Source organism: Phlebotomus argentipes, unplaced genomic scaffold (genome assembly GCF_947086385.1).
Source record: "Phlebotomus argentipes unplaced genomic scaffold, Phlebotomus argentipes genome assembly contig_5, whole genome shotgun sequence".
NCBI lineage: Eukaryota > Metazoa > Arthropoda > Insecta > Diptera > Psychodidae > Phlebotomus > Phlebotomus argentipes.
The window spans coordinates 7,491,638-7,512,748 of record NW_026776165.1 but is presented as its reverse complement, the minus strand read 5'-3'; the positions used below and the strand labels follow the sequence as shown (position 1 = coordinate 7,512,748).

The following is a 21,111-nucleotide window of genomic DNA, read 5'->3' as shown; positions in this document are numbered from 1 at the left end:
TTTAACATTGCCAAACATGCCAAGATTTATCTTAGGAAAGCTTAAGTGGAGCGCTGCTCTTTTGTGTGGTCTTGCAAGAGAATTAAGGGTGGAAAATTGAGAAACTAAGCGTAGGCGGGCTTGAATTGTGTGCCAATATTGAATATTTCAATAACATTAAGTCGACTTTTAGGCTTAAGTAATTCTTTGGATAATTTGATAGGCATTCGACAGCTGCAATAGGGGTAAGTGGGGCAGCTTCAGATTCAAAATGCTGTTCCAACTTTAGGATTTTTTCTTGAAAAATCGGCTGAATATATTGAAATGATCACAACGCTCAAATAAACTCTCGTCTATTGAGCTTCAGAAAATGCCTTTCATTGGGCATTAAAACTGATCCTTTTTCCTCTAAAGGAGAATGAAAATAATATTGTAAATTATCTGAAACTGCCCCGCACGGGGATGTTTCGGATTTCTCTGGGGCAGCTTCAGATTTTCACTGATATTTACCATAAATTCCATTGTGGAATTGTCGAATCGCGGGCAAATAATCACTTTGATATCTATTCTACGCACTGAAACTGTTTATTTCGCTAAAAATCGCCTTTAAATTACTATTTTCGCGACTTTTCTGGACCCTTGCACGGACTGTCAAAATGTCTGAGCGAAAAGCAAGTTGCCCGTCATTTTTCCTGCATCGCAACGCCACCATGCGTGAGTGGTGGCAACTTCAGTGCCACCACAAATCAAATCAGTGCAAATCAGTGATTTTCGCGTGTATTTTCTCACTTTTCCACTAAGAAGTCGTTTAACGTGATGAAGCAATGCAGCACAGAACGGCACTTTGTGAAAAATCTTCAATATTTGCCACAAGAAAATTTCGACCGTGATGTTGCGTCAGACTGTCAGAGCGCGCTGTTGTCAGTCCGTGGCGATCCGAAACTGCCCCGTGTGCAGTGTTTGTGCATTTTCCACCACCCACTGAAAAGGCCGTGCCAAGGAGGAAAAGTTCGTCCTTATTTAAGATCTCAACTTAACTCTCAATAACCTTTGATTGTGTTTCACGCGAATTGTGGCTTTTTTAATGGAGAAAACACGCAATCAATTCGGCAGCAAAATTCTAGTTTGTGAGTGATTTTCAATTTTCACTTATTTTATCTAAACAGTCAAGGCTATCCTGAGCAAATTTCCGTCAATTGTAGTCCTTAAGGACTACAAACATTGTGTGAAGACCAGGAATTTATTCATGTGAAAATCTCTGAGAAAATTAAGAAATCTGAAGCTGCCCCAATCTGAAGCTGCCCCATTTACCCCTACATAATTTTCCCAGTTGCAGTTCGAACACTGACGAGGATTTCAATGGGAAATCAGTTTCTAATTGAGGTTAGCAACTAAAGTCATTAAATACTTCCATTTCTTCTATTTAAACTTCTACTCTTTGTTCGAAACGATCAAACCCAGAGTTTGTCTAAGTTTTGAATTAATATTCAAATGAAGTCTCTCACATTTTAATTTGGCTACAAAAGTTGTTCTTGGCTCTTTTTCTCTTCTGAAAACTCTTTTTCAGACTTCTCAAGTTTAAATTCAATTAAATAGAATTCATAACAGTGATATTTTCATGAGATAGTTTCCTAAATTTTCGCCTTGGCTGGGCATTTTCAAATGAATTTCCACGCTTGGCCAATTAAACTGATGTTGAACGCTATGAGAGTTTTTGAATACCTTTAGCGGGTGGAAACTACTCGCGCTCGTGAGAAATCTAATCAGCATTTCAGTGGATGGAAGGTAGAATTGAATCTGGATAATTGAGAATCCTTTTCTCAGGCTATGGAAATGCGAATTTTCCCGGTGAAGCTGTAGGGATGATTTAATTAAAATGCAATTAGGGGAAATTAAAGTGGAGGTGCACTCGTGTTGGGAAATTGCAATGTACACCGGAAGACATGTTCTTGTATTGCTTCATTTTTGGCGATGCTTGGCAACTGACAGGCAAGACTTCTCAGGCTGTTTTCTTTTTCTCCTTCTCGCCACGAAAGTCAGTCTCTAATGAGATATTTCCTCAATTTTCATCCAATTTACCTTAACTTCTTCAGCCTTTCATCGTCGCGCCTCTGAGCGCGCGCCACAAAGTGGAATTTTGGGGATTCTATTTCGGCTGCCAAATTGCTGCTTTTTTTCTTCCTCTCCCTCCACTTTTATGCAACATAGTTGGATTATATTATGTTCTCAGGCCACAGAAGGAAAATAGTGTGAAAATTCCATGTGCGATGTGAAAAATATGCCTTTCTTCGCAACGAAGACTCAATGGCAGTTATCCAAGGAGAGAAATATGTGCGGAATCCTTGCAAGGAGTCTTTGGCATTGAGGGAAAAGTTGGTGCGGAGAGAATCTCTACCCAACTGGGAGCGATGTGTTTTCATCTGCAGCCATAAATTTTGAGGAAAGTTGCTGATACTAATTCAAAAGAAAAGCATCCTCCAAGTCGCCAATTTGCTGGGGGTGAAAGGGTTTTTTTTTTGGCCTCCCTGTCGCATAAACTTTCATCGACTTTGCCTTCTCCTTCGCCTTGTTGTTCTTTCCTTGGAATATTTTGCAACCCCTTTTGCTGTCTTGTTGTGCCCATGGCTTTAAAGTCATACCACCTCATCTCTGGAGGGTGTTTTCGTAAGACGCGCGCGTGTGTGTGTGTGTGAATGATTTTTCGATAAGATGAAGCACAGTTTCTTGCCTCTATTCCTGGCCAAAAAGTGACCCTTTGTTAATGTGAAAACTTTCCCCAGTGGAAAAAGTAATTAGATGACAACGCGACAAATTGCTTCTATTCACAAGTTTGTAAACATTTACGAAAGGTGGTGTCATATTTAATTAATATATTCTGTAAAAATGAGCATTGTTTGCCAAGGAAGCTGGAAATTTATGCTTGAGCACAGCTGAGATGTTAAAATTTTAAAATGGATTTCCTTTTGGACTCTAAAAAAGCTAAAGTTTCAAATCTAAACCTTCTGAGCGGAGTGAATGTGACAAATAGTGCGATATTTAATTTAGGAATGGCTTTTTCAATCAATTTAAGTGGATATTGTGCAATTATTTAGTGAAAATTTCATGGCAAATACATGAAGAAATACATCTTAGTTATTAAATTGAATTTCCCTCTACAATGGAAATTTCTTGTTCACGTTTCTCAATTGGAACTTCAACGGCGTTCTCTCAGAGTTGGAAGATATCAGGTTGTGCTTAACTAGATAGAAAATCCCAAATTCAAATTGCCAAACCCACTTTAAGTTTGCTTACTGGAGACCAATTTTATCCATTTACATACATTGCTACTGCAATTTCTTTAATTTCATTTAACGAAGCTTCTCTTGTATGTTGTATTCTGTATTTGTGCAGTGGCGTCAATTTGAGGTTTTGGTGACTGCAGACATTTTGCCTCTACGCTTTTCCTCTCACTCTCAGCTTAATTAAATGTTTCTACAAACTGAAAGCGTATATGAGTTGATTGTTTGTGCGGTGGAAATTGTTTGAATGTGTGAAAGTCCTTTTCTAGTCTTTCATTCTCCGATGTTTGCTGTCTCAATTTGCTGTTTCTTCTCCAAGGTGAGGATAAAGGAGTGCATTTCCTCTTTCTCTCACCTTTGCCTAAACTTTGTTTTTAATTGAATTACAAGCTTTCAGAGAGAAAGAGAGAGAAGAGGGAGGGATTTAAGGTGTTTTCTCTTTGCTTCGTAGTCCAATTGTTTTGGATTTATTCTGTGGCTTTTTAGGGTGTTATCTGTGTTGCCTACGTTGTGGGGTTTTGCTCACTTTCAAGATTATGTGGTTTTCCTACGGACGTCTGTCTCTGATGGGTTTTTGGAAAAATTAGAGGCCTTTCTGCTCTCTGGATGTGTGTGTGTGTGTTCTGTAATACAAATTGTTTCGCCATCACCATCATCTGGCGCTGGACTGTAATTTGATGGTTGCGTGCCACTCATTAATATACCCTAGTTGGGCACCATTCGCCTGCCCCAGAGCGGAAAGTGATGAACCAGAAATTTTCCACAAATTTCCCCACAATTGCGTCCCAAAACGTGTGTGTGACAAAATTAAATGATAATAAGGAAAAATCAAAGGGGGAAACGTTGGCGCCAAACATTAGTTGAAAGTTTAAAAATGAAACTTTGTATAGACTTCCTGTATAGTGCTTATAAATGTGATTGATTTCTATCGCACTATCAAATAAAAGCGCAGTGGGAGCTTTTCAGGAGTGCATTTGATGGCAGTTGGGAGGAAAAAAATCACTCTGGCAAATGAGAATGGACTCCTGCAGATGTGCGATGAAGAATGGGGTGAGTGAGTAGAGTGTGTCTGCCTTTCGTGTGGGGGTTTAAATGAACAAAGTGGTGGGAATTGAGGTGAAATTTCCTGCACCGAGAGGCGTCGTCGTCTGTGTGCCATTCAATGTGAAATTTTCTCACCGACAATAGTTCACAGTGTGGTGCATTCATAAAATACATTTTCCCTCGTCGCACACAAAACCACTCTCTATAGCTGGACTTGCGTTTTTCAAATTTCATCCCTCAGCACAATCAGTGGGGGGTCTTCATGTGGATTGACTCATGGATTAAAGACCATTTCTGGATTGGATGTTCTCACAGTTATACAATATTCCTTTCTATTGATCTGACTGCAGAAATCTTGGATGGAGACTTAATTCTCAATATCATGTTCCCATTTGGAGGATAGAAGCTTCATTGTGAATGATAAGAAACCCTCATATTAAAAATGTGTTTTGCTGTTTGAGATGGAGAAATTACAGAACCCAAAGTTTCGGAGTTTTTAAAAATTCATCTTCGATAACAATTCCAAATAGAATAATTGGTTTTTTCTTCTCATTCCGTATTTGAGGGGACTGTCGGGAATTGATGAAATATTAAGCAGTGTCGGACATGACCTCTGTTTAAGGTTATGCATCAGTGTCGAAAATTATCTCACTGCAATAAATTCACTGACAATTGAATATAAATCCAGTGAATAGATGGATAACAATAAATCTAAATGTATTTTGTGCACCATTTCATATCATATTTCGGGCGGAAAAGCAGTTGACTAATGTGAAAAGCATCTGAAATTGACTGAAATCGCGTGAAAATGCATCAAATGTGAGTGAGAACATTCGTGAAATGATTCAAATTGAATCTTCCGTATTGCCACATGTGATGAAGTTACACTTGTCTGGTGGATATTTCTTCCTTAAACTCCACGGAAATGGGCGTTGAATTTAATTTTACTCATGGCAGGCGCACTTTATTAAATTTCCAGCCATTTCAGCGAGTTTTCCCAGGGATTCCGTGATGTATTGCGGGTGGAGAGATTCTAATATTGTATATTTTCTATAGCATCACAGGAGTGTGTATTTGTGTGTGGTGTTCACCTCATGCGGTGAATTAATTCGTGAAGTTTGTGTCGAAATTTGAATTTAAACTCACAGAGCACTTTGTGCACTCAAAGAAATCACGCACGTGCTGAATTAAATGGTTAGGCTGACCCAAATATCCCGGTGGAATTTATTATTTGACCAAAATTCCCGGTGCAATTTGGTTGTTTGCCGAGGACCACAGAAATAAAATTGGCTGTCCTAGATTTTGTGGTGTATTGCTGTGCATATAGTCGGTTTCGCCCATATTCTAGGCGCGCGGTGGAAATTTGTACAGCATGTGAAATTTTTAATATGTGCCGTATTATTTAGCATTTATTTATTGCCGAGAGGCACCTTGGGCCACATGGAGTCCAAAAACCACTTTCTAACACCACAGAAACCACCCCTGAGTCCGTGTGGGAATCTAGCCACTCGAATTCACCACCCTCGGCAATTTCGGCCGTGTTGTGCAGTTGTTGAAAAATACCAGCGAATTTCACAATTCACAGCGTTTTCACTCCGCGCATTTAATTATTCAATCTGGTTTGGTGAGATTTTTTTTAATGGTTAGACTCGCTGTGACGTCACAGCACGAAGTTGGCTTCAATTTGTGATTTATCTGCGCCGAGGGAAAGAAATGTGACTAGAATTTGGCACAGCAGCATTTGGGGAAATTTTTATTGTGCCTAAAATTCTGCTAGAGAATTTGCTAAACATTATCAAATGTAGCATTAGAAAATTTTAAAGTATCTTGTTCAGAGCTTTTTGGTTTAAAAGAATTTTGCCAAGTGCGTTCTAAACTGGTGGAAAAACTTTAAAAATAATATATTTTCTATGTCCAAAGTAATATTTTTAAGATTATAATAGATTTTATAGCAATTGCTATAATTTGTATTATATTTAAAGTTTTCAGAATCACAATCTTTATTGAGTAATAAGACAGAAATAGATAGAACAATCATTTAAAGATATAAAACACTTAGTTTTCCAAACAATTCTGTAAAGTTGTACAATATTTCACTGACACTTGAATATTTTCCCCTTGTTCGGTGTGCATTTTCTCTTTTGAAAATTTAACAGAATGTTTCTCTCTTTTGTACATGGCGACATAAAAAGCGAAAGTTTTCAGGGCACTTTTGGCAAAACAGGAGAGAGAAAATTGTGGGAAATTCCGTAATAAAAAAAGAAGAAATCCACTCAATGTCGAGGACGAGTGATGGTTGTGCAGAGATGGACTTGCTCTCAGTCTCTCTAATGTATCTCTCTAGTCCTCTTGGGCTGAAACTACCGAAACTTCTTCATGAAAATTTAATTTTCCATCAACTGCGCCTACGAATACACTCTGTAGCCCTGAGTGAGAACAAATGGATCCATCCCTTCAATATATTTCTCATCTTTCTGCCGTTTATCGCACGCTGGCGTCGAGGGCACACCGGGAAATCCCGGGAAGAGATAAGAATTGCACTTTCGAAGGCAATTGGGTTGATTTTGTGCCAGAAAATCACCCCGAGAGATCGTGACTGGTGTTGAAAATGCACAAAAATCCACTGACATTAAGGATTTTTCTCACCTCTTTTCACCCAGCTAATGCATGTGGAGAGAATTCTTGTGCCAAAACGGTGCTGTGAACAATTTTCCAGGGTTAAAACATAGAGCGAGAGAAGGATTTGAGATGGAATTGCACGTGACGGAAAATCATTTTCGCAATATAGCGCTTAGAGAGACAGACGGGAAAAAATAGTGGAATGGATAGCAAAAGTTTTTCCGCCAGATTGATTTCAGTGCAAGACAAACTTCTCTTTTGCAGACAATTTGTGTAATATTTTCTGGCATTGCCAGAGAGAGAGAGAGAAAACTTCGTGAGTGACTAGTGGAGATGAAAGTGATAAAGAATTTTCCTAATTCACCGTGGGAAGAAAGTTCAATGAAAAATTTTCAACATCGATTTCCATGCTTTGTGCGTCAGAATATGAAAATTTGACTCTTAAATCTGTTTGAATAATTTCACGACAAGTGTTTGAAAGCGCTTTCATTTCATGCTGCAAATTGAGTTTGTAGGAATTTTCCAAGTGTGCAATTTGGCTCTTATTTAATCACATTTCAGTTTAAATATGTGCAATTTAAAGCCTTTTAACCGACTTCTGAACTCCAGAAAAGCTTTGTATCACAATGACTGTCTTCTAAAGACATATGAAAAAGATATTTAAGAGCGCAATTGGAAGAAAAAAAAACAGCTTTTTGCCACTTTTCAGAGTTTTATCAGTTGAAAAGAACCCAAAGTCCTCTTCAGAGTGGCGATAAGTTTAAAGTTTTGAAATTGCAGAAAATTTCGATTGGTCTGAAGTAGAAAAGTCATTATAATATGAGCATCTCTTAGCGTTGAGATTTGTTCTTCACTGCAGATTTGATCACTTTCTCACAGCATTTGAGTCCAGGCTCTCTCTTCAAACTGCTGCCGTGAAGGTGGAGCCGTAGAGGCTTTGAAAATTAGTCCTGGATAGCTTCTGTCTGTTGCTGGGCAGCTCGTGTGTCACACGCCTCCGTGCCGCGTGATCTTGCTACCTGTCTCTGCGCTGGGTGGCTTTGCCGTCACATCACTTGACCGCCCGGCTGGCCGTGTGGGTGGCGCGCGGTTTGGGTGGCCGGATGACGTCGACGGCGGCGCCATGACGCATGAGCTGGCGCCCGGGATGCGCAGTGCTTGGGTGGCGCCCGAGGCGCCCACGAGACCGCACGATCCCCTGCAAATCCACTAAACTTGTGCTACCACCACTCACTGCCGAATTATTGGATTCTAGTTGGCATCGAGGAGTCTGCAGTGTCGCGCCCCTTGTTTTTGTTAATCGGTCTCTCTCTCTTGTTCTTGTACCATCAACCAATTCACCAAAGGTATCGAAGATCCCTTCTTTGGCTTCAGCAGCCGGCCAACGAGGCGAGAACGTGCGCTTATTCCGGGTGGATTTCCTATTGTGCTCTCTGACAGAGTCATCGTGACGTTTTTCCTCGCGGTTTGCCTGGAAAAGCTCCAAAGCGCGCGGGTGTGTTAGTGTGCGAGGTGGAAAGCCGTGTCGGAAAGTGTGTGTCCCAAAACTGTTAAAGGGGGAAAAATTCTTGTGGAAATGTCGAGATTTCGACACTGAAAACAACCATAAAGTATAGTTTATTGGTCAAAGGATGAATACATGATGCGATTCTTCTCAATATTGCGGCTGATTTTCCACCAAGAGAGTCCAAATGTCTGGGCGTTTGGTGGGTGTATATGTATGTGTGTGTGCGTGTTTGGCAGGTTCTGCAGAAGCTTTTCAGGGTGGGGTAGTGTTTTATTTTGTGTACTCAATGGGCCCAAGTTTCCTTCGCCAGTTCACAAGCAAAGAAGGCGAAGGCTGAAAAAAGGGTCTCCGGCACGAAATTGTCATGTTGCAAAATACCTTTAAATCCATTCCAACGGAATTGATGGTGTTATAAAGTGGTGGCCCCGAAAAGGCGGACCATGAAATGGTCTGTGTATTGTACCTGCAAAGCGGAGAATTTATTGCATTAACCCCATTAAAAGTTTATATTATCCTAACGAAAAGACACTCCACTCTAACAATTATTATGCACTTGTGAGTCACACTAATTGGACTCGTTTTGGGAGTGTGTGTTTTGCCGTGTGTTGAGACGGCTTGAGATGGGATTTTCGTCTCTTTGAAAAATCCTATTCAATCAGTTGCAGATCGAGTTGAAAGAAAAGGGTCTTTTTCACCTTCACAGAAGAAATGTGTGTGTGTGTGTTTGCTGATGCTGAAAATCTCTTGAACATGGGTGGTGGAAATCATTTCTAAATCTCTTGGATGATGGAAGGAAAATGTCAATAAAAATAAATACGAGAAAAATTTATCGCAAGAGAAAGAGAGTGACAAGATATGAAATTAGATATTAAATTTCTCTTCCCTTCATATATTTACACAATCATCAAATATTGTATGATACTGTCTGGGTTGGTGTGTTATGTGGGAAGGCTAAGTGGGAAAAAGCCTCAACCCATGAGGGACTAGGCTCAATTTTCTGGCAAGTTTACTTCATCTAGAGAACGGGAAAGAGAGAGAGGGAGAGAGTGTGAGTGTGAGAGGAGATCCAAAAATGGGAAGGAAATATGTCAAAAAGTGTATTCCATCCTTGTGAAAATTGACAGAGAAAAGTCACCAGAGCATATCAATGATGAGAGTTTTTTTTGCTCATGGTGTGGTGAGGGTGAAAATGAGAGTTTTACTCCTGCAAAGAAGGAAAAAAAAATCATATCTTGAACATTCTTGAATTACACATTTCCTTCCTCTCGAGACATATAAACATTTCGATTTGCATGCGCCAATCGATTTCCGTGATTTATGTCTGATGGTTATGGGTATAAAGAGAAAAATTTGCGAGTTATTTGTTTTGTGTCAAGTGAAATAGCCTTTGAGGGAAGTTGAAAGGTCAATGAAATGATCGGTTTTTGGTTCTCCATTTTTCATGTTGATGTGCTATGTACTGCTATGCGGAATCTTTTTTTTCACTTTTTCATCTTCAGAAGCGCATAAACAGGGATATTCTCAATAGAAAATGCCTTTTCGGGACACAAGAGAATGTATGATCTGGAATAATCGTTTGTTGGAATGGGGTTTACTCTGTTCTTTTTAGTGGGAATTTGTCCTTTTGAAGGATGTGAAATGTTCTGATTTCCTATACGTTAATTTTTTTTTAAAAGCCGTGTCAATCAATGTTTCACTAATAGCTTCGCAATTTAATTACGATGGCTCTTTGGTGAATAATTTACAGCACGCAGCAAACAAAAACACAGGCATCAATAAAAATAGGCTGAAACAGATGTGTTATATCTGAGCCATTTGCCAGGCAGAACTAAATGAAGCATAATGCGACAAAATTTTCGTGTCAGTTGGAAAGCTATTTTGCACATGGACAATTTGCGACCCAAAAAGCCCAGTGTCAATTCAATTAAATTAGTGCTTAGTGGTGGGAAAATGAATTGATCACTGTGTGTATTGAGTGAGGGTCCCTGGGGAGTGATGGGGAGCGCCAGTGGCCCTGGGAACATTATGGACTCTGTGCCCATCACCTTTTTACGGTCTATCTGGCAAAGAGGAGAAAGCACATCTCCACATGAGGACAAAATGCTTAATTATGTTATGAAAACATCGTTACATCTCATGTCTGTGTGTGTGTGTGTATGTGTCAAAATTTACTGACATAAAACCCAGAGAGTGTCTGAGTTGAGAAAATATATGGGGATGAGGGAAACTTTTCTTGCAGTCCAGCACACAGCCAGAGAGTGAGATGAAAATTCAGGACTTTTTGTCACATGGTAATACAGCCTTGTAACACAATTTTATGCCATATCTCTTTTTGTTGGGCCACAGACAGAGAGAGCGGACCTTTTCACTGGGGGTAAGTTGTGTTTTGCGGCAACATAGAAAATCATTTGCATTCACCAGGAATCAGAGCGTGATATTTGAGGGTGGGAATTGAAATTTAAGGTCTGGCGGTTGGGGGTGTGAAAGTTTGACGTATGAGCTTTAGATGGAATTTATGGCGGAGGATGGAAAAAGTTGATAGCAAAGTGTGGAGTTTGGTGGTGAGGAAAAACATTTATATGAGTGTTTTTTCGGGGGTAATTGAGCATGAAAAGATCCAGTTTTCAGCTGCAATTTTACTTTATGTGTCACGAATCGTCGGATTTCCACAAGAATTTCTCCCAACGCTGTCCTCGCGAATATGCTGAGAAAAATACGTCTTTCACTGTCAGGACATCGAAGGCGCTTGAGGAGGCGTGAGGACTGTCAGAAGGAGCACCAGTGATCGCTGACGAGACAGGGAGCGAGACATGGCTTGGGGCTACTGGAGCGCAACGGCTGTGGATCGCGGACGCTCGCCGCGGCGCAACACTCAATGTGCCGCCGTGCCGCAGTCTGAGCCGCCGCCCCCGCAGTGCTACAGCCCGTGCGGGCGCAGTCCGTGCGGCAGTCCGTGCCACAGTGCATGCCAGAGCCCGTGTCAGAGTCCACAGCACGTGGTGGCGGCGTGCAGTGAGTCCGAGAGCGAGCCGCAGGTGCAGCATGCGCCGCTGGAGGAATACCCGCGGCGGCAGTCGCTCGATCCGCTGGACAGTCCACAGGTCGGCGAGCATGGGTTTCGAACCGAGACACCGAATCTCCGCGAGGATGGAAGACTCTCCTCCCCTCGATCTCATAATTGCGCAATCATATCTTGAGATTTGCATCTCTGAATGCATGTATTCGGTGCAGAGAAGGAGTGAAGATGAATGGCAAATTGTGGGTTCAGTGATGCCAGGCTCATGTTCATAAATCATGCATTTGCGAGGAGAGTCTTTGCCTGGGCGTCCTTGGGTGGGATTCAGGTGTCTCGGGATGGAAATTCGCAGCGCGAGAGCGTCTCTCTGTCATGGAATTTTCTGCAGGCAAACCAACTGTCGGATATTCTGTGTCGGGGAGCCACGGTGTCCTCAATCTCATCGGCCAATAACACCCTCACGCGGGGTGCCTCGTTGCGCGACACGAGCGACTACGATGTGCCCCATCCGCATCCGCACACTCATCACTACATGACCACGTCCACGTCGATTCACGGCTCGCGGCCCGGCAGCGCGGGCGCCGCGTCGGCCCACGGGCACGGCAGCGCCCATGGGAGCGGAAGTGGCAGCGGGTCGAGCCCGGGAATGAGTGGCGCGGGCAGTGTGATTGCCGGCGGCGTCAATTATCTGGAGTGCCTCCACTATGAGCGAATGCCTCTGCCCATTCCCGTGCAGATCCCCATCGTGCCACCGCCGCCGCCCTCGCATCTGCTCTCCGAGGACGAGGTGGAGCCAGCCTATGCGACAGGTGATGATTTGGGTCCTAGAAATTTCCACTGATTTCCACAGAAAAAGTCGATAAAGTTACAGATAATCAAGGGTGAAATTAACAAAAATATATAGAATTCCTTATTGAATTTGAGATGAAATAACATCTTTCGTCAAAATGTTTTGTGATCACTGTTACTGAGGTAAACACGCGATTCTCGTGAGATTTGTCTACAAATTGTCCTTTTCAATAAATAGTTTCAAAATAGGCACGAAACATTTAGAATTAGAATAATGTGAAGTTTTTAATGAATTTTTCCAGTAAATATTTGAAGAATCAATTTTTCACGCTACTTAATTTAATATTGCGCCTGTGTGAAGAATTGATGTTCACTTGTCAACACCACAAAAGAGCTAAATTCTGTCTGCTTTGTACCTTTTTCCCGGGGATGAAATTGCTCTGTATCTACTGTTGAATTTTTCACGATGCCCTTTTGCCGACATTGCGACAAGGCGGGATGAAATTTGCATGACAAATAGACACTTGTGCGCCCGCCCATCACTTGGGAATGCAGAAAATGCAAATGTCCTCGAATGCTCAGCGGGGAAATTCTTAGCGCACGAAGAATTGTGACTCAACAGTTTTTGCTCACGGTGAAGTTTGTTCCACTTTTCGCATGAGAGTTGAGGGGGGCTGACGTGAGATCTTTCGTGTTTCACGCACAAGGGCGGTCAAGGTGTCGTGAAAGTGGAGGTAGATTGATGACAAATGCGCCCTGAAATGCCAAAGAGAGCCCACAAAGTATAAAGTGTGAAATGAATTAGATGGGATTTTGCAGCGATAAAGCATCACGAAGGGATTTCTATGATTTATGAGACGTGTAGTTTTGTTGGATGATTATTACTTTGTAAGTTTGCATTAATTAAATTAATCACGACTGCTTTGCGTGCACATCAGTTTGACTTTGTGATTAGCCTCTTTTTGTTGATTGTTCAATTGATAAACTCCCTTGGATGATTTCGAATAACTTTTAATTTGAGGTCTGGAGTGTCTATCAGCAACAGCATTTTCCAATTTTCCGCTCAATGAAAGCTTCATGCATTTAAAATTAAGTGGAAAATTTACTGGTGGAGAGATGCAAAACTTTTCTCTAAATTCTGATGCAATATGTCGAGATATTTTCATCCCTTTTGCAACTTCTACGAACTGAATAATTAACAGGACGAGAGACATTCTGCAATATCGCGTGAGAGATGCAGAGTTATTCTCACGAGACAGCGAGCGATGCTCGCCATCTCGAAAAATTTCTACTCAAGATACAAACTTTTGCTGGATTGAGAAATGGGAAGTGTCTTTCACTCCCACAAGAAAGTGGTGGGGCTTTTGCCGCAAGGAAAAGGGTGAATTGATCCAATTTTGACGGTTGAGACGACCAAAGTCGATTTTTGCTCGTTCCTCTTTCACCATCGGAACAATTTCTGTCCGAGGATTTCGGCACTGTTGTTCCTGGCCGGAGGTCCATTCAAGAGATTGACACATGCGACAATTTTCCTCGCCATTGGTTTTTCCCTTTTCTTCACTATTCGCTCCATTTGCCTCCCATGTCAATTTATTCGCAGCCCCTCTGGGCTCCCTTCGGCGCGTCCCAGATACCCACTGACATCTTCTTCCCCGCGGGCGGCGCCCGCCTGGAAGCTAGCAGAATATTCATAGGATCCATTTTCAATATTTATTCCACCCCGCAGTGGCGCTTCTCCTATCGTCGCGCGTTGTGACTCGAATAGTGTGGGGTTTGCGTAGAGACTTTGATTTGAGGGGCGACTTAATTGGCTGTTATTAAATATTCAGTCACTTGATTTATAGAAGTTGAAATACATCTTCTGGAGAAATCGTATCAAAAAGAGAGATTGATTGTTTCAATTTAAATAGAAATACATCAATATTTTTGCAAAACGTGACAACACTTGAGCGAATTTTGAGCTCTAGCATCACTGCAGACACCGAATGGCATGAGTAAATTTATACCTTGAGTTAATTTACAAACACATCATCTGGTGTTTATTTTATGCAAGCAAAATGCTCCACTAAAAGTTAAACAGTTTAATTGCAATTCTAGAACCACTTGGTGAATAAACATATTTTTGAATAAAGTACCTGTGAAATTCATCAAGTTTCTCAGTGCGCTTCACTCATGTGTGCTTCTAAAAGTATAAAGCACAAAATGAAGTTCAAATTCAATCAGATTTTTTTGTTTTCTGGCAAATTTTCGATATAAAAATTATTCTTAAACGGAGGCGTGATTAAAAATATGACAAACATTTGGGGAAAAAGTTGTTAAAAAATCAAGAACAGAGTGAGATTTGAACTCTTGACTACACGATTATGAACCAATTGTTTGACCAACTGAGTCAGTCTCTGGATGTGAATGCTCTTTTTCTGCTTTTTTTTATCAGTATATCTAGAAAAATATCAACAATACAGAATGCGAAGCTTTAAAGAAGGGGTGAAGAAGTGTCAGTGAATTTATTCCACGTCGCGTGTGAAAGTCATCAACATTTTTACGTGTGCGTTGTTTTTGTATTCCGCTCCTCTCACTTTTCACTTTTATGGGGTATCAAAATAAAAATAAAGGGAATAAAAAGAACATGAAGCCTCCGTTCGAAGGTGTCTTGTGTTGTGAGTGACAAGGAGAAAGTCTGTTACTGAAAACAATACATGCGAAAATCTCATTATGGTGAATTTCCATTGGAATTTTCGCAAGTTAATATTAAAGGTGGACGGTTTAGTTTCTCAACCGAATGTCTGTCTTTATAAGTTCAGAAGGAGTTCAAAGCTTGAATGAAGGCTCTCATGTGAATCCACTTTGAATGCTCATCTAATTGGTTACATGTGTGTTTGACGACCTCAAACAGAGGTCTGTCATTCTTAGCAAACAATCTGCAACCCCAAAACTTGGGAAGAAAGTCCTCCTGACCGCAACTACGTGACCAAAGATGGTCGAACATTGGAGGAATCCATTTCCTCTTGAGGAATTTTGCCGCAATTAAAGTGACAATCGAAGGCAAATTGACTCAATGGCCAATTGAGGACTTGTCTTCGGGATTTCTCCTTTGGCTTCTGCAGCGCCAAGGAAAATATTGGAGGGTGTGAGGAAAAGCGGAAAAATCGATTGGGAAACATACCGACCTAAATTCTCTCCGGATTCCGCGAAAACGCCTTTTATGCGATGGATGGCATAAAATGTGATCAACAAGGAAATGTGCGCGGACGGAGAGAGGAATAAAAATTTGAATACGCACACAAGCGCATTTAATTCTAAACAATTCATAAAAGTGGCCTGTTGATCGTAAAAGAGTATCACAAGAATCGTAAAATTTGTCATTTTGTATTCATAAATGGCGAAGATTACATTTATGCGCGCGATGGACAAAAGTTTCCTCCTCTCTTTTATTATTGCTAAGGGTGACAATATAATGGGACTGTTGAGGGTTAATATTATGAATTGATTTAGGCTAATTCAATTTTTATTCTCTCTTCTCTTTTCAGGTGAGTGCCAATATTCAAATATATCTTTGATTTGTGTACATTCGTGAGATTGTACATCTCACGAGACCGAGATTTTGTGTTTTGCCCACACACAGTCGCAGTGTATTTTTGGGTGAAGGTAAATATTTGAATTTTTAATTGAAAAACTTTTATAATATTTCCAACTCCTTCTCGCCCACTGTTGAGAGCCAGAATTTTGCTTTAAATTTAAATTTGTTGTACACTGAGACGGAGGAGGGTGACTCTTTAGGAAGAGGGCGAAAGATGTGAATTCTCACTCAATTTTCCACCCACTTTTCACCACTCAATGATTTATCTCATTTACGAGCTTGCATTTGGTGGTGAAAAAGTGCATTTGAAAAATTCCACTGCAATTGTGAGTGAAATTTATGGGGTCTAGAGCTTAATTTCTCTCTTTCTCTCTCACACAAGAGCCACTTTTTTGTCATAATAAAAGAATATGGCAATTCTTCAGGCAATTTATCAATTCTTCAGAGCAATTTTGAGATGGGAAATGTGAAATGTGAGGACCGCTGAAAGTTTGCGCGGTGTGTATTTGATATGCGAAGCTCTGCAAATAAATGAGGAAATCGAAAGTCAGTGAAGTGAAAAGTGACGCGTAAATCTGGTGGAAAGATAATTTTCATTTTCACCTCTCATGCCGGAAAGTTTTCACACTGGGAGAGTTCAGTTGAAATGCGCAGAGAGGGTGGAAAACAATTGAACAACAAAGAGGCTTTTGTGGAGCTTTCTCGAGCTTTTCCTGCCACAGAGAAATTGCAATGCGTGCAAATTTGGCTCATGAATTGATTTGAGTTTCTCGGACGATAAATTTGGGGCCGGACTTGAGATGGGACCGGAATTTTAAACTCAGACACAGCTGAACGAGATTTCAGGACACAGTGCAAGTCCTTAAGTCTGCCAACCATTAGGAAATGTTGATAAAGAGTTTGAAGCAGTTTTGATATAATTTATAATATTAAAACTGTGTTGAAAAATTGGCATTCCGTCAGTTATGGGCGGGGCATCTTTATGGGCGTGGCCTTTAATGCTTTCAACATTCCTCTATTGAGCAAATCGAGGGGAAAAGTAGTAAATACACTAAATAAATTGTTTTTTCGGAATTGCATCTTTGTAATATTCGTAGTTTCTTTTTCAATTAGGAAATGTATGAACTTCTCATAAGTGTATCAAAGGTTCTTTGTAAGACGTTTGGCAATTTCTTGGCTAACTTTTTTTTTTGGTATTTTTGTTTGTCTAATGAAATTCAATCGCATGAACTTCCCCTTTTTAAATATGAAAGCCACTCGATTGTGTATGATGTGCTCAAAGTTTACGATTGGCATTCGCGATGGAGGAAATTGAGCTCATTTCATTCTACTTTCCCAGCTTGAAGAAGCTCTCAACTTGAAGACGCAACCCTAGATTTTTTTCACTTCCTCGTTGTGACTTCGCCCTTTGAAGTGACAATCCATTGAAGTGGAAAATGTTTGAGATAAAAAGGAAATTCCCACTGCTTCTGACAGTTTTTTTTCCCTTCTTCCGCTCTCTTGTCTTTCCATCGCAGGTCACTCACGCACTCCCCACATCATTAATTCAACGCCGAGGCAGAACTCGTGCTTCCGTTCTTGAGGCTGCGCTGTGTGTGTGTGTGCGAGTGGGTGGGTGGAGTGAGAGATTAGTTGTGGGTGGTCTCGAGGCATCCATCAATAAAAAATGCATTAGATACGAGTTGTCTGGTAATTGATCTTTGATGAGACTCACGCCAGAAGACACGATAATATCATTAAAGACGACAGACACTTGCGTTTCGGCTCCTCGTTTCTCGCTCAATCACTCCACTTTAAGCTCTCGACGGACGCTTTTTCCCTTTTTCGCCCAAGTGTCCAAGTCAATTTCACTGTAACACACTTGATGGTGTCAGACGATGCCATCAGAAAGACAGTCCACGCCGTAATACAATGAGAAACTAACTTCTGACTGCAACTAATTGGTCCAATTAATCCGGGACCACGATAATAAGAGATGAGAAATCCTTGAGGCGATACAAATCTCTAATTCAAATTACCTTTGCAAGAAGTTTCAACAGTCAAGTGATTGCTAGTGTGGCAAAATCCAATCTCACTCTCAGTCCGAACTACAATTTAGTGTGAAATGAGAGATGATTTGTCTTGAAATTGATTGTTGAATATTTAAACAGTCACAGGAATGAGAGAGAGAGAGTGAGAGAGAAGTTTGTCATCCATATCTTATCCCTCAAAGTCATGAGGCGGCGAGTGAGAGTCAAAATTGAGAATCACTCAAATCCAAAGTGATTTCATCTCCTCTGCATCTCTAGAGCCCTTCATTAAGATTCTAATCAAATTTCCAACCACGTTTTCCTCAAACCCTCGACTTTCCCGCCTCACGCTGTCGATTGAATCGAATGTTAATGGATGATGGAGATCACATAATTTGACTACCATTTGGGATCGTCAGACTCCCTCACCATTGGCAAAGAGGGATTCCAATTAATTCATTGGATAATTGAATGAGATTTTTAGCATCCTTCCAGCACGCCTTCATGGCGGAATTGCTCCATTTTTGGTCCCCACCGCAATCATTATTGCCTCCAATGATTTTAATTATGTTGTTCAATGACTACCCCGAGTATTCATTGTTTGACTGCAAAGCATGCTGTGCTTTGTTGGAGCTTTAACCAGGCGCCTCCACTGACGTGCACAATGAGTGGAATTTACATTAAGACTGTGGTGCAGAATGTGGGAACAAAAAGGGCTTTAAATTTATTTATTGTTGGAATTGATTGCAATTTCATGCACACAGAGAAATTACTTATTGAAATATCTTTATTTGTAACGAATTATTTAAGTTTTGCCTATAACTTCATTCACTTGTCTTCACTGAATTTAGTGAGGACACAATTCAGGTGTTTGTACATGCTAAAAGAAAATATCGAAAAAGATCAAAATTAGTTAAGAATTAAATTTTTTTTATTGTATTTGAACAAGTTTTTTTTTATAACTCAATGTTTAATCTGTTAGTTCAAACGATTGTGACAAACAATTAAAAATTTTTCTGTTGAGGTAGGTGTCTAGGATATCAAGATTTCAAGAAAAGTGAAAAAAAATTGGTCGAATTCACACCATTTTTCTCTGTAATCCAAGTCAATGTTCTCTGGCGATTGGTTGGAAAAGGATGAAAATTTATTAGAGGTTCAAAAATATTCTTCCTGAATAGAATGATGTCCTGGAGGGAAATAGGAATTTGTGCTTCTCCATTTTTCGTGCAATTGAATGATGTTGTGGGTTTTCGTTAGTAGCAATGCGATTGAGGTGACAAATATACCGCAATTTCCTCCTTCTCTCTTTCATCTCAAATCGATATTTTCTCCATGTTCCATTCCTTTGGCGCACAATTTTCACCGCATTTCATTTTGGAATTCATGCTCACATGAGGTGAAATTCAACATTGGTGTGGATTTTCCATCTTCCGTCGCGGGGATGAAAATGAATTTATCCCTGAGTCACCGTATATTGACTTTTCTCATGTCTTGTTTTTTTTCTCCTTTCCTCTTCCACTCACTTTTCGTGTTTGTGAAGAAATTTCTTACCTCCCATTCGGCACTATTTCACTCGTTGGGAAACTGACTGTGAGAATGTGTGTGTGTGGAAGAATGTTCATAAAGTCACGAAGAGATTACGATATATATGGTGAAGAAGTTATTTGCTATGGTTTTTTGCATATTTGAGCAATTCACCTCGCACATAATTTGATTGGTTGGTATTATTTGGAGGGTGGTGGGATTGCGAAATAATATTGAATTCTCACCTTGTAGAATATTCAATGTGATGGAAAAATTGAAAAGATATAAATTTTCCATCATTTTATCATTTAAAGCAAAAATTATACTCTGAAAATGTGTGAATTATGCATTTGTGATGTGAAGAACACTTTGAGTTTCGCTGTTGAAGCTAAATATTCCATGCATTTGTGCATGAAATGTGAGTTTTGGATATGTGGAAAATGCAAATTTCACTCCATGTTGAACGTAATATTTTCTTTTCGTTCATCGTGTGCGACATATATGAAGAATATGCATCCTTTTGATTCTAGTGACAATTGTGCCTTTTTGCCCGTATAAATTTGGGGTAATTTGTTGTGAATTTTCGGCACAGAGGAGGCCAAAATGCAGAATATTTTCCACGCTATGTGACAAAAAGACAGTTCATGTGTGGAGGTGAGCCTTAAATAATCGCCCCACATTGTCATCCTGCTGCTTTTCCACGGCGCCCAGAGGGAGAAAATTCTATGTGTAGTTCATGTTATTTTACCGGAGTTTATCCGATTTTGTCGTGACATGGCTTTTTGTTGGTGGCGAGGCTCAGTTTGTGGGAAGACAGGTGAAAAATTAAATTGGCAAATTTGCGCGCAAAGACGGTGAATTTCACTTAATGCTCGGAATCACATGCTAAATGGCAGGGCATTAAGTCATATCCCAGTGAGAGAGATATCTGGAGCGAGAGGAGAAATTTAGCTGTAATTGTACTAACGAAATTTCCTCCTATCTTATCTACAATTTTATTTTATCGATTTTCACCTGCACAATTGGCACGTTATCATTCCCACAGCAGACGCACACACTCGGCATTGTTGCTTAATTGTGTCTTATCGAGAGCGTTTAACATGTGTTTCCCAACATTGACATTTTATATTTTGGTTCAGTTGAGCCTTCGCCGTTTGCTGTGTTAGTCTGTTTAGTCAGAGAGTGTTTGTTTTCAATGGAATACAAGAGAGACTTAAAATACTTGGAGAATGACTTGGTTTTGGGCTTGACAAGTGTCCTCAAAGTGGATTTTCTGGTCAGTTTGTGAACCATGTCAGGTGGTGAGAGTGTGCTGAGAACTGATCAAGTGAGCTTAGTGAGCAATATGCAGAGGATAATGAACAGTTTGTGCGAAGCCACTCTTATTTATGGCAGTACATCGTTTCCATTTGCAATTGGAGGTGAATGTCAGTAAAGTGAATGTTTTTTTTCTTCCTCTTTTTTTCAATCAAGCTAAAAAGAAAATTTTATCACCAAATGATGAAGAGATAGTGTGAAATTCCTCTTTGTTTTATGTGTCAGAATTCATGGGAATTTGCATTATCTAATCAGTAGACACGAAATACATGATCTAAATACTATTTGGAGCCTTGCGAAATACAGTCACTTGCTTGAAGTTTGGAAAAATTGTGGTGTTTTCAATTTTCTTTTGATTTACTGCTTTCAGCAGTGTTTAGACACATTTAAACTATGAAATTTCATCTATTTTCGATGACATTTCGTATTCAAAATTCTTGTTTTCGGTATGT

The 21,111-nt window shown here is 40.2% G+C and overlaps 1 protein-coding gene across 4 annotated transcripts in view; it reads left to right on the top strand.

Moving 5' to 3' along the window:
* The window catches only part of LOC132265670 (atypical protein kinase C), a 44,262-nt gene that overhangs the window by 2,826 nt on the left and 20,325 nt on the right, over positions 1–21,111 (top strand). For 2 of the 4 annotated variants that reach the window (XM_059766424.1, XM_059766422.1), the window contains exons 1-2: positions 11,060–11,528; positions 11,832–12,252. The exons of 1 other annotated variant lie outside the window; for it this stretch is intronic. In XM_059766424.1, the coding sequence (XP_059622407.1) occupies positions 11,238–11,528; positions 11,832–12,252 (712 nt within the window). In that variant the 5' untranslated portion in view covers positions 11,060–11,237. Of the gene's footprint in view, positions 1–8,179; positions 8,453–11,059; positions 11,529–11,831; positions 12,253–21,111 lie in introns of those variants that run through there. One more of the 4 variants, XM_059766426.1, reaches the window with a different exon arrangement.